Source organism: Panthera uncia, chromosome B1 (assembly GCF_023721935.1).
Source record: "Panthera uncia isolate 11264 chromosome B1, Puncia_PCG_1.0, whole genome shotgun sequence".
In the NCBI taxonomy this organism is placed as follows: domain Eukaryota; kingdom Metazoa; phylum Chordata; class Mammalia; order Carnivora; family Felidae; genus Panthera; species Panthera uncia.
The window spans coordinates 165,908,500-165,921,632 of NC_064811.1; the positions used below are offsets into that span (position 1 = coordinate 165,908,500).

Here is a 13,133-nt window from a genome sequence, read left to right on the forward strand (position 1 = left end):
GTATTTATTGACTCTGCTATGAAAGATGAGGACATTAGCATTTGCACTTTTTTTTTTTAAGTTTATTTATTTTGAGAGAGAACAAGAGTGGGGCAGGGACAGAGAGAGAAGGAGAGAGAGAGAATCCCAAGCAGGATTCTCTCTCTCTGCCCCTCCTCTACTTGCGCTGTCTCACTCTCTCCCAAAGTAAATAAATAAACTTTAAAAAAAAAAAAAAAAAAAAAAAAGAGTTGGTTGCTTACCCAACTGAGCCACCCAGTACCCCTCTCATCTTTTTTTTTTTTTTTAATGTTTTATTTATTTTTGAGAGACAGAGTGCAAATGGGGGAGGGGCAGAGACAGGGTGGGGACAGAGGATCCAGAGTAGGCTCCACTGTAACAGCAGAGAGCCCTATGCAGGGCTTGAACTCACGAACTGTGAGATCATGACCTGAGCCTAAGAGCCAGATGCTTAGCCGACTGAGCCACACAGGTGCCCCTCATCTTTTGATTGTATTAATTGTTATTAGTGAATTTGTCCATTTCTGTAGCATTTAGATTCTGTCCTGTAGCCATAATCCCGTGTGTGTGTGTGTGTGTGTGTGTGTGTGTGTGTGTGTGTGTGTGTTTTTAGGGGAGAATATTTTGAGCAGGGGAGGGGCAGAGAGAGAGGGAGAGAGAATCCCAAGCAGGCTTTGAGTCGTCAGCACAGAGCCCGACTTGGGGCCGATATGATGAACCGTGAGATCATGACCTGAGCCAAAGTCAAGAGTCAGACACTCAAATCTTCATTTCTTTTTTGAAGGGCTTTAATGTTTACCATCAGTGCATTATCATGGTTTCTGCATTCCTGTGACCTTTATTTTTATTAGCTAATTTCATTCTCCTGTTTTTTCACTCTGGGAAGGAGACTATAGCCTCTGACATCTTTCATGCTTGAAAATTTCTGCCTGTTGTCCTTATAGATTTGTGTGACATCTTGGCTGGGAACAATGTATGTGGGTTTCTCCTTCACAGTGTCTCTCAATGATGTAAACATTGTTGCCTTTTCTTCTGATACTGAAGGTTGCTCTGGTGAAGATGAAGGCTGTCTGAATTTTCTGCCACTTAAGAGAAGTTTTAATATGTATCAATTTTTGTAGTAAAATATTTTGGGGGAAATTTTTCTTTGAGATGCCTGAAAATGTCTTTTTTTTTTTTTAAGTTTATTTATTTATTTTGAGAACGAGTGCACAGAAGGGGCAGAGAGAGTGGGAGAGAGAGGATCCCCAAGCATTCTCCATGCTGTCAGTGCAGAACCTGACATGGGACTCAAACTCACAAACCATGAAATCATGAGCTGAGCCAAAACCAAGAGTCAGATGCTTAACGGACCGAGCCACCCAGCTTCCCCAAAAATGTCTTTTTTAAGTTTAGCATTCTGCGTCAGATTTTTAAGTTGTGGGGCTTGAACTCACATCCTGAAACCCAAGAGTCAATGTGCTCTACCAACTGAGCCAGACAGGTGCTCCTCATTGCTTTTTTCTTTTTTCTTTTTTTCTTTTGAGAGAGAGTGCAAGCAGGGGAGGGGCAGAGGAAGAGGGAGACACAGAATCCAAAGCAGACTCCAGGCTCTGAGCTGTCAACACAGAGCCTGATGTGGGCTCAAACTCGAAGACTGTGAGATCATGACCAGAGCCGAAGTTGGATGCTTAACAGACTGAGCCACCCAGGCGCCGCAACTTTTTTTTTTTTAAGAGGAAGAATGAAAGTGGAGGATAGGGGTAGAGAGAGAGGGAGAGAGAGAATCCTAAGCAGGCCTCACACTGTCAGCGAAGAGCCCGACATGGGGCTCGATCCCACGAACTGTGAAATCATGACCTGAGCCAAAATCAAGAGTTGGGCACTCAATCAACTGAGCCACCCTCATTACATGTTTTAATCTGTCTTTTCCTTCTACATTCACTGTGGTTATTTCAGACCTTCTTTTGTCAGTATTTCTATTTTAAATTACTGGCAGAATTCTGTTCTCTGTTCATGATAATTTATTTATTGGCTCTTTAGTGATGTTTTGTTCTTTTTTTTTTTTAGTAAGCCTGCATCCCCTTTGATGTCACTTTGTTTTATAATTTCATCTTTTAAAAAAAAATTTTTTTTTTTTTAACATTTATTCCTTTTTTGAAAGACAGAGAGAGACAGTGTGAGCAGGGGACGGGCAGAGAGAGAGGGAGACACAGAATCCGAAGCAGGCTCCAGGCTCTGAGCTGTCAGCACAGAGCCCGATGCAGGGCTCGAACTCACAAACTGAGATCATGACCTGAGCCGAAGTCGGAGGCTTAAGCGACTGAGCCACCCAGGCGCCCCTAATTTCACCTTTGAGCTCTGGTTTTATTGCATTAATGTTCTAATTAACTTATTCTGCAGTGTGAAGCAGTTGTGAGGAATTGCTTTCTCTGGAGTTAATGTTTTACTTTGGGTCGACATCTTTGTCTTTTGCATGGTTCGCCTGCTATTCTCATCGTGTTCATGCTAGTGCTGTTGGGTTCTGTCGGTTCTAAAACAAGACTTTCTTCCCACTACGTTGAGGCTGACTTGCCCCTCCACCACAACGACAGCAGGGTTGAGGGCCGGGTATTCATGACCTGTTTTCTGTGGCCTGTAGCGAGTGGAGAGGAGCTGCGGTGGGGGAGCTGGATCTGCCCCAGATTCTGGGTTTTGGTAGCAGCCCCCATGGCGTGGGCGGCCACGTATATAGGAGGTGCGTTCAGGTCTGTTGGAAGGGGAGGAATACTCACTGGGAATTGGATCACTTCCCCAGTTCAGTATGTGGCCTTGGGGCCCTGATTTCCCTCCAGGAGAGTCGCTCATTGTTCTTGTTCCAGTGTCACCTGTTTGTTTCCCAGCAACTTTTCCCACTACTCCTTAATTGAAGAGAAAAAAGATTTGGCAGCTGTTTGCCTGCAGATTTGGGAGAGGTCAGTGAGAATTCTGGCTCCTCTGTCCTTGCTGTGGCTGTGAGGGCTGGGCCAGGCCTAGGAGAGAAGCCATGGATGGTCCCTCCTGCATTTCTTTTTTTTTTTTTAATTTTTTTTTAACGTTTATTTATTTTTGAGACAGAGAGAGACAGAGCACGAACGGGGGAGGGGCAGAGAGAGAGGGAGACACAGAATCGAAAGCAGGCTCCAGGCTCTGAGCCATCAGCCCAGAGCCCGACACGGGGCTCTAACTCATGGACCGCGAGATCGTGACCTGAGCTGAAGTCGGATGCTTAACCGACTGAGCCACCCAGGCGCCCCCGTCCTGCATTTCTTAACTTGCCTCTGGTTTTGAAGTTACTGATCAGATTATGCCCATCTCTGTGTTTGGTTGCTGTTGGTGTCTTTTTTTTTTTTTCTCTTTTTTTTTTTTTTTCTGATTTTTTACTCAAAAAAATTTTCTTTTTTAAATTTTATTTATTTAAAAAAATTTTTTTTTCAAAGTTTATTTATTTATTTATTTTTTAACGTTTATTTATTTTTGAGACAGGGAGAGACAGAGCATGAACGGGGGAGTGTCAGAGAGAGAGAGGGAGACACAGAATCTGAAACAGGCTCCAGGCTCCAGGCTCTGAGCTGTCAGCACAGAGCCCGACACAGGGCTCGAACTCATGGACCGCAAGATCATGACCTGAGCCGAAGTTGGCCGCTTAACCGACTGAGCCACCCAGACACCCCTCTTTTTTAAATTTTAGAGAAAAAGAGCATGCAAAGGGCTAGAGAGAGAATCTCAAGCAGACTCCACACTCAGCATGGTGCCCGACAATGGGGCTCCATCCCATGACCCTGGGATCGTGACTTGAGCCTAAATCAAGAATATGCTTAACTGACTGAGCTACCCAGGTGCCCCTTGGTACTCAAATATCAATGATCAGGGGAAGGAAAATTGTGATGCCAATTTCATTTCTCCATCTTAACTCAGAAGTCTTTATTTTCATATAATGTTTCAACATACTTTATATTAATACTCAAAACTCTGCATGTTTATTTTCCTCTTTCTGAACTAAGGAAACAGATCTAGTGAGCTCAGTGCGTTGCTTGGAGTTGCTGCAAACTGGCCTTCTCATACCAGGTCCAGTGGTCCTTCTGTTGCCAAAGCTAGAAGTACACTTCTTTGGTACTTGGACCCACTAAGACTGAACGCCGGGGCGGGAGGGAGGATTTGATTCCTCAAGACCTCCCCCTCCTCTTCCCCTCCCCCTGGCTTTGTCTTTTGTCTGCAAGTTTCAGGGTTTTGCACGTCTCCTAATGGAGGCTCAGGAATGTTGCCCCCTTGGGTCACTTGGACCCATCTGCAATAGTTAACCATTAGTGGGGAGTGTCTCCTGGGGAGACATTCCTACTGGGCTGACAGGTCACAGCCTTAGAATGGGGTGGGGGTAGAGACTGGAGAAAGACCAATCTATTTGAACGTGTTCTACAGAAGTGAACTTGTTGACCAGGAAAGAACCCTCGAGGGGTGGGGAATGGCCTTGTAGCTAGTTGGGGCCTTGTAGCTAGTCACAGGCCTGGAGCCCTGAATGTGTACTGAGGTCATAGGTACCTTAGTGTCCTTGCTGTCTGTTCCCAAGAGGAACATAAGAGAACTAGACACCTCTTTTGACATCCTTTGGATTTTAGGTGGGGGAGAAAACAATTGAGGGGAAAGCTTAAGGTGATTCATTAAGGCCAGGGGTTCTGGGGAGCCATCATTTCTATCACTATAGTTTCCCCTTCCCTCCACCCACACCTCCTCTTCCACCCCTTCAACCCCCATGGTCAGTGTCTTTCTGTCTTTCTTTTGTATAGACAATCAACCTTTTCTCAATTTTAAGTAAAGTGCTTTTTGTAAAAACCTAGTTGAGGCTGCCCTTCCTCTGATTGCTACCCTTCGACCTGCAGGTAAGACCTCAGCTTAAGAGTTCTAGCTTTATAATTTGTTGTGCTCCCACATAGCCCATGCCTTGAGGGGCACAGAATAGGCACAAGTAGGTGGGTTTACAGACAACATTGTTCACCCATTTCCTGTGGCTTACCAGTGCCCTTGGAAACAGTTGTTCCTTGCCCATGTTTGTCTGTGGAGCATTCAGTCTTCGTGTTTCATTCCTCAACCCAGAAGGCTCCAAGAGTGAGTGAGAATGGTGGTCTCTTTGGCCAGCTGGTAGTTGGGGAAGGGAGTGGATGTTTGAAGGTCTGGCACTCCCAGGCCTGTTGGGTCCCAATGTCCAACCTCTGCACCAAGCATCATAATCAGTCGCTGCTTTGACACTCTAGCTAGAAGTAAATGTTTTTGCTCCTAGTAAATGGGCATAGATAACCAGCAGCCTGTTAAGTACGATAGTTAAACTATGGCCACAGGACAGAAGTGCCATTTTTAGGATGAGATACTTCTGGATCCAGTGAAGGGATGGCAGGCAAGTGGAATCCTAATTCAGGAGCCTCCAAGATGGTGAGGAAACCTAAAGTTTCACAGAAGGTCTGAGAGCAAGCATCTCTTGCTGACTTTCCTTTAGGATTTTTATTTCCCCCTAGGAGGATTGGCTCTGGCGCCTTGGAGGCAGACCTAAAGGCACTAAAATAATTTACTTCTTTGAACCCAAGCCAGGTGAACAAAGGAGTGGAGAGACTCCAACTTGTCTTTAGTGGGAGGGCCTGGTCCTCTGAGCCAAGAGCACATTCTAGCCTTTGTCTCTTTCCAGCTTGTTTTCATGCCCTGCCCTGTTCACTCTTCTTACTACTCCTGGAAGGTGTCCTTGAGGGCAGCTGGCTTGGCTCCCTGGGACTGGGGGGAGTCCACCCAGGGGCCCGCCCATTTCCACAGCCTTAATAGACCCGGGCTTCCTCCCACAGCTGGGCCCATGTGGTGAGGACCCCTGCCTAGCTTCACCCTACAGCTGCATCAAGAGCTGTATGTGTTCTCTTCCTCTCTCCCTTTTTTCCTCCAGACAATCTTCTATAAATTCTTTTTTTCCCCTAAGAATAACTATCAGCTAACGAAAAAAATCTCCATTGGAACAGAAAGCTCCCCTTTTGTGTCTGCCAAAAGGCCAGGGTCACTTGAATTTGAAGTGTCTTTAGCAATGCCAGGATCCCTGGACCAGGACTTCTGAACTGCCCTCCTAGTTGTTTTTAGACTCTTAGGGGAGTGGGTCATGTCTTGAGTGTTGGGTCAGGCAGGAGGTTCTGCCTGTACATTTCAGGAGGCTCTCCCAGCCACACCGAGGGGCCAAGGGGCCGCGGAGTTAACGGAGGACAGATACTCTTTGTAAATGCTTACTTTGACATGAATGCCCAGACAGGCAAAGCTTTTCAAGTTATGTGGGCTGTCTCACACTTGAAGTGATTTTGTTTGTTTGTTCTGGATGTTTTGGAGTTGCTGCAGATAAATTTGAGAAATATAGCTCAAGTGGGGACCGTTGTTTTGTTGAAGTGATTGTACAGAAAGAAGGCACCCTGTAACACAGGCTAGCCTCTAACATGTACCTGTGGGGTCCCTTGCACAGGTCTTCAGCGCATGCTATGCCTGGACTTGGGGTGCTTGTTGGCACTGATAGAAATTGGGAAGAGCTAGGGTGTCTGGCTGGCTCAGTCAGTAGCGCATGCGACTCTTGATCTCTGGGTTGTAAGGTCGAGCTCCACGTTGGATGCAGAGATTACTTAATTTACTTAAATAAGTAAACAAATAAAATTGGGAAGAGCTGCCTAGAGACCTGCAGGATTTTGCGGACCTCCTTGGGGACCCAGGGTGCGTATTTTATGTCTCCATACAGTGGTGAAGTGGTTCAGAGTACGCTGACTTTCCCATCATTCAGACTGGCTTCAGTTCATGAAAAATTTAATCTGCTTGACTTGTTGCCTATGGATCATGTTTCCTAATCTCTGAAACCAGGTTTCCTCATCTATTAGGTGAAGATAAGTATCCCAGCTTCTCTTCAAGGAATCCATAACTGTCACGGGCTTAGCGGCGTTGGTGCTGGTGACACCAGCTGCTGACCTCATCATCTCTTTGCCCTCCTTTGACAAATCCACGTGGCCCTCCTCTCCATCGCTCTGATAGTACAACACATGCCTCAGATTATAGTGTGGCCAGGTAGAGGACGGTTTTCTTTGTACAGTGAATTTTAGCCATTTCAGCCTAAGATCCCACCTGCTGACTGTAACTTAACCTCTGGTTCTCAGTGTAGATTTGAGAGTTGTTAGTCTCAAAGTAACACTTTACTCCTATTTTTGCTGATGGCTAATCCATCCCTTTGTGTGACTCAAAGTACATTCTTTGAAGAGAGATATTTTTCTGTCTCCAGATGCTGTGCATGCCCCATGTGTGGCAGCTAAAGCCTGGAATGTCCCCTGGTATATTTGTTGGGGAGACCCGTGGGATGTGTGTGCTACAGGCCTGGAATAAAGTTAGCCATAGGGATATTCCCAGTAGTTCCATTAGCAGCTCAGTATCTGGGCTGGGAGGGAGTCAAAGTGGATTAATTATAATCAAATCACAACATTTGATTGAGTGCTTTTTGTATGTAGGTCAGGCACTTGGTGACTTGCTATAGCTCACGTCATTAAATTTTCACAGTAACCCAGTGAGGTACGTACCCATTTTATAGATGAGAAAACAGGTAGAACCTAAGTAACTTGCCCAAGGTCACTAATCTGGCCAGCAGAAATTCAAGCCAGGTCTTTCTGACACAAAAGGCCAGGGTAAGCTGCATCACTCCTCTTTTTAAGTTTTATTTAAGTAATCTCTACACTCAATGTGGGCTCGAGCTCACAACCCCAAGATCAAGAGTCATACACACCACTGACTGGGCCAGCTAGGCACCCCTGCATCACTACTGCAAGTGACTCTAGAATGTTTAAATATCTTGCCCAAGATCGCACACTTTGTAAACAAGTGACAGAACCAGGATGCAAACCAAACAAGCCTACTCTTAACCACTCTGCTCTAGCTCCTCTGCCACAAGCAAAGGCCCTGAGGTGGAGTGATCCAGTGAGAAGAGTGCCAGGGCCCTGGGAGCCTGGGAGGTATGGAAACACCTGTAGTGATGGGGTTCCCGGGTCTGGATTAAATAGGAGGCTCATTTTCCCTACCTGGTATTTGTTTATTTCACTAATTAAATTATAACTATACTGAGGAAGTGATTAATGAAAGAAAATCATCAGCCCTGCTACTTTAGGCATATGTTTCCCTGTTCCTTCTCACTTCCTACTTTTGTTACATAATTGTTCTGCTTGTTTGCTTTACATGAAACTCATGGTTTCGTTTTTATAGCTGCATACTATTCAATGAAATGGATATAATTTGCTTGATCATAATTTTCTGCCTACAGCCTTTGTATTTTTGGATTGCTTCTATTAGTATAAATTCCAAAGATAGAGTTAATAATTCAAAGGATTGAAATGCTTTTATTATCATATAACTTTTCGAGTCTCATGATTTATATAGCCACCAGCCATATCTTACTCTATTGTTTAACCTCACTAACATTCAGGTGTGTCTTTTGTAAATCTGTTTTGCTATTTTAATAAGCAGCAATATAGCACTGTCCATCTTTTAAACTTGTGTTCTTTTTTTATTGAACTGTTGTTGACATACAATATATTGGTTTTGGGTATGGAACATATTGACTCAATATGTATATGCGTTACACATTGCTCACCAAGGTAAATGTAGTCACCATCTGTTACTATACCAATTTATTACAGAATTATTGACTATGTTCCTCAAGCTGTACCTTTCATCCCTGTGTCTTATTTATTTTATAGCTGGAAGTTTGTACCTCTTCATCCCTTTCACCTGTTTTGCCCATCCCTCTACCCCCTTAAGTTTCTATTCTTAACAAATGAGAGAATCTCAGTATTTTTTCATGTTCTCTAATTTAGGCAGTATAGGTAAACCTTTGTCATGTTTGATGGTGTATTTTATTCCCCTGGCCTATTTTTTTCCCCCTCTTTTAGTTGTAGGTTTTGTTTGTTTGTTGTTGAGAAAGAGAGAGAACAAGTTAGGGACAGGCAGAGGGGGAGAGAGAGGATCCTAAGTGAGCTCAGTGCTGACAGCAGAGAGATCCATGCAGGGCTCGGACTCATGAACCTTGAGATCATGACCCGAGCCAAAGTTGCACGCTTAGCTGACTGAGCCACCCAGGCGCCCTGTTATTTATTTATTTATTTATAATTTAACTTTTTATTTTGGAGAAATTTCCAATGTACAAAAGTAGAATAGTATAGGGGCTCCTGACTGGCTCAGTTGGTAGAGCATGCAACTCTTGATCTCAGGGTTGTGAGTTCAAGCCCCACATTGGGCATAGAGCCTACTTAAAAAAAAAAAAAAAAGTAGAATAGTATAATAAATTCCCATTCACCTAACTGAGCAGTTTCATGAGTTATTAACTCATGCCTGATGCCTGATTGTGTCTCATCTATGTTCCCAATGCAAATACTCCCTCCTTTGTTATTTTGAAGCAAGTTCCAGGTAAGATATCCTTTAATCCACGATTATTTCTGAATCTCTAGAAGATAAAAACTTTTTAAGCATAATCAAGTAGTTTTTTTACTGTGTATTTTTAAGTTTAGTCAAACCTGTTGAATTTGTCCTTTTATTATTTTTTTATTCCATGCTTTGAAGAGAAGTGTTTTTCTCAAAAGCTTGGTAGAGGTATTAGGGAAGGGTAAAGAGTTAGAGGGGAAGGGAAGGCTGTCTGGAGTGAGGCTGCCATGTCTGGTGGGGAAGCCAGAGGAGAGTGTCGGTTTCTGGAGCCTCTCACTCACCTGCTTTTCCTTCTTACAGGCTTATTTGCCACCATGAAGCTGCTACACCCAGCCTTCCCTGACTGCTTCCTGCTGATCCTGCTCAGCTTATGGAGTGCTGCTGTTCCTGAAGCTCATGCTATGTCCACGGGGACACCAGCCATCAGCGCAGCCTCTTTCCTACAGGACCTCCTGCATCGATATGGGGAGGGGAACAGCCTTACCCTGCAGGAGCTGAAGGCCCTGCTCAACCACCTGGATGTGGGAGTGGGCCGGGACAATGTCACCCAACCTTTGCAGGGACAGAGGAACCTCTCGATGGTAAGGCTCCAAGTGTTGCTGAGCACTGTCTGCCCTCCTAGGGTCACAGTCTGGTTAGGCATGGGGAGCCCAAGCAGCTTGGAGCAGGTGAGCCTTGATGGCAGAGCAGAGGGGCCAACTCTTCTTCCTCCCGTTGTCTGGGTCAGTGAGTCTGAGTCCCCAGCAGCACCTCCTGCCCTCCCAAATGGCTGTTTTGAAGCCCTTACCGGAGGGAGCTGTCAGTGGGGGATCTCGGCCTTCCACAAACTTCCTTGCAGCTGCACTGGGATCACCTGGAACCGCTGGCGAGCCGGAGCTCCCTGACAGCTAGCATTTCTCATAGGGCTTACAGTTTACAAGGCCCTTTGCCTGCAATCCCAGGTGAACCTCACACTACCTCAGGTGCAGGTGGAAAGTCTTCATTGTTTAGAAAGCAATACTGAGGGTCTCACGGTGACTCCTGGAGAGCTCAGGACTGGGACCCAGGTTCTTTGTTCTTTCTTCCATATCATCTTTGCTAATCCTAGTCTGAGGCTATTTGTGGCAGCCAAATGTAAGTCAGCCAGCAGTGTCTTTATATATCTGCTTTGTTCCCTGTGCTGAGGACTGTGAGAAAGGGAAAAATGAGTCATGTTGAAGAGTTTGCTGTCACGATGGGGAGCTTAACCAACTGAGAACAGAGTCATCTGATAATAACATGAAGTGTTAAATTCTGTGGGCTGGATAGTCTTCATAGAGTTGAGAAATGAGAGAGGGAGGGGAGTGTATGCTAGAGGAATCGAGGGAGGTTCGTGGGTTAGGCATCCGGGGGCTTCAGCCTGAAGGAGAACAGTTTGGAGAGGCCACGTAGCCAGGGGGCCAGGCAGCCTGGATGCAGAACCACAGGCACGCGGTAATGTCTGAGCTGGGGAGAAGGCTGCCCTGACAGGCTCTTGCAGACTGACCCCAGAGGGCCCCTTGGCACGGCAGCAGTAGCTTGGGGTCACCAGAGTCCAGCCCTCAGCTTTGTAGGCCCAGAAGCTCTCACTTGTCACCACACCCAGAGGGCTGTTAGGACAGATCCATGTAAAACCGCCTCAGATAAAGACTGATGTGTAAGTATATAAAGTATAATTAGAAGTAAAACTGCAGTGTTTCACAGGAACGGTATGTGAGAGTACTAACCTAACACCTCCCAAGGGGACTGAGCGTTCATGTCCTCTGGCCAGCCCATACTTGCTCCAAGGTACACTGCATCTTTAGATTTTCCTTCCTTCCTCCACTAATCTCTGTCAACACGTTCTTCAGACCGGGGACACCATGTATAGGGTCTTGGGGACTGATGTTCTTCTTTAGATGCCAGTGCTCAATAACAGCTCTGGAGAAGTTATCTGGAATCTGCATTTTAATATAACAGCTCCTCAGGCTATTGTGATGTGCAGCCAGATTTGGTATCTGAATGAAGCTGTTTCTTCAGGTATGCAAATAGATCATGTTTTCCACAAACCACACCCTGGTCACAAAGATTGGAATTCAGTTGTTCCCAGACCTTCTGGGCAGCCCTGTATGAATGGGTGTGTGTAAAGTGTGTGACTTTCACTGCATGGCTGATCTCTGAGATTACCTATCAGTTTTTCAAGTTTAGGGACTACCTTGCTCTCGTTCCTAGAGATTAGTCTACCGATTCCCCAAGATTTGGAAGGGTTCCATCTCCATTTTCTCCTCGTGGAAGGCTGTCGGTTGCTACAAGGGGCGAGGTGTGACTTTGGGTTCTGAGAGGCTTCCTGCCTCTCCCACTTTGTCTCAGTGTTTTAGTTCTGGAGACCTCTTTGCTGCCCACAACTTCAGCAACCAGTCACGGATTGGAAGGAGAGAGTTCCAGGAGTTCTGCCCTACCATCCTCCAGCAGCTGGATTCCCGAGCCTGCTCCTCTGAGAACCAGGAGAACGAGGAGGATGAGCAGACAGAAGAGGGGAAGCCAAGCGCAATTGAAGGTGAGCTGGGACAGGAAGGCAGGGGCCTGGGGCCGTGCTCATGTCACGTGGATCCCTGGGCTGATAGATGGTGCCACTCACGGAAGGTCTCACAAGTGACCAGCTCATCACCACTAGGGGAGTGAATCAGAGTAATGATTACACTGATACCTTCTGCATTCCCAAGACTGCTCCAGCATGTTGTCAGACCGGCTGCTCAATGTTCAGTGTTGGGATTTTGGACCAGCCTGGTGGGGTTTTTTTGGCTATTTTTTCATTTTTGTTTTTATTAAACTACAAGGGACTAATGGCCTTGGGTTTTTTTTTTGTTTGTTTGTTTGTTTTTGTTTTGTTTTGTTTTCAGTTTAGCTGCCCCCAGCCCACTTTATCCTTTCCCCCACCCTGCCCAGTACCTCTGCTCCAGCCACAGTGGACTCACCATGGTCTGTGAGTGTCTGTGACTCCTGCGGGCCTGGGTTGCCCTTCTGAAACCCTGTCGCACTGATGTGCGCTGCCCACCCCTTGGTACCTAGCATATGCTGCCTTTGTTGTTTCCTGCTATCATCATTTCACTCCTATGGTTTTTTGGACTTTACTGTTTTCACTTGCTTCTCCATCTAAAAGGTAAGCTTCTTTGGATAGCGACTTTGCTGGGTTATTTTCAGGCTTCTCCACAGCACCCAGCAAGAGATGGACTCAACTGTTAATGTACTGACGGGTTGGTGCTCTCTGTCTGCCCTGATGGTAGCTGAATTGAGAATGGGCCACCCCAGGCAGCAAGAGCACCCCCACCCTCAGTAATGGAGGCCCTCGTCTGTTCTTGTTCCTCCACAGTGTGGGGCTTTGGCTTCCTCAGTGTTTCACTGATTAACCTGGCCTCTCTGCTGGGAGTCCTCGTCCTGCCGTGCACGGAGAAAGCATTTTTCAGCCGTGTGCTCACTTACTTCATCGCCCTGTCCATTGGAACGCTGCTCTCTAACGCGCTCTTCCAGCTCATCCCAGAGGTGCAGTAGAACAGAAACTTGCGCGTCCTCTTTCCCTGGGGGCCCTGCAGCTGAGCCCCTACCTAATGGCCCTGCCCCCACCCTGTGTTCCGAGGCTCCTGACAACTGCCACCTGGAACATTCACTTCTCCCTCATATCAGGGAACACAAATGACTTCTGA

At 46.1% G+C, this 13,133-nt stretch overlaps 1 protein-coding gene across 2 annotated transcripts in view; it reads left to right on the plus strand.

Moving 5' to 3' along the window:
- SLC39A14 (solute carrier family 39 member 14) overlaps positions 1–13,133 on the plus strand; it is a 45,827-nt gene that overhangs the window by 21,124 nt on the left and 11,570 nt on the right. Inside the window, exons 2-4 of one of the 2 annotated variants that reach the window (XM_049631553.1) lie at positions 9,757–10,037; positions 11,803–11,989; positions 12,803–12,972. In XM_049631553.1, coding sequence (XP_049487510.1) covers positions 9,771–10,037; positions 11,803–11,989; positions 12,803–12,972 — 624 coding nt within the window. In that variant the 5' untranslated portion in view covers positions 9,757–9,770. The remainder of the gene's footprint in view (positions 1–9,756; positions 10,038–11,802; positions 11,990–12,802; positions 12,973–13,133) is intronic. The other variant, XM_049631552.1, reaches the window with a different exon arrangement.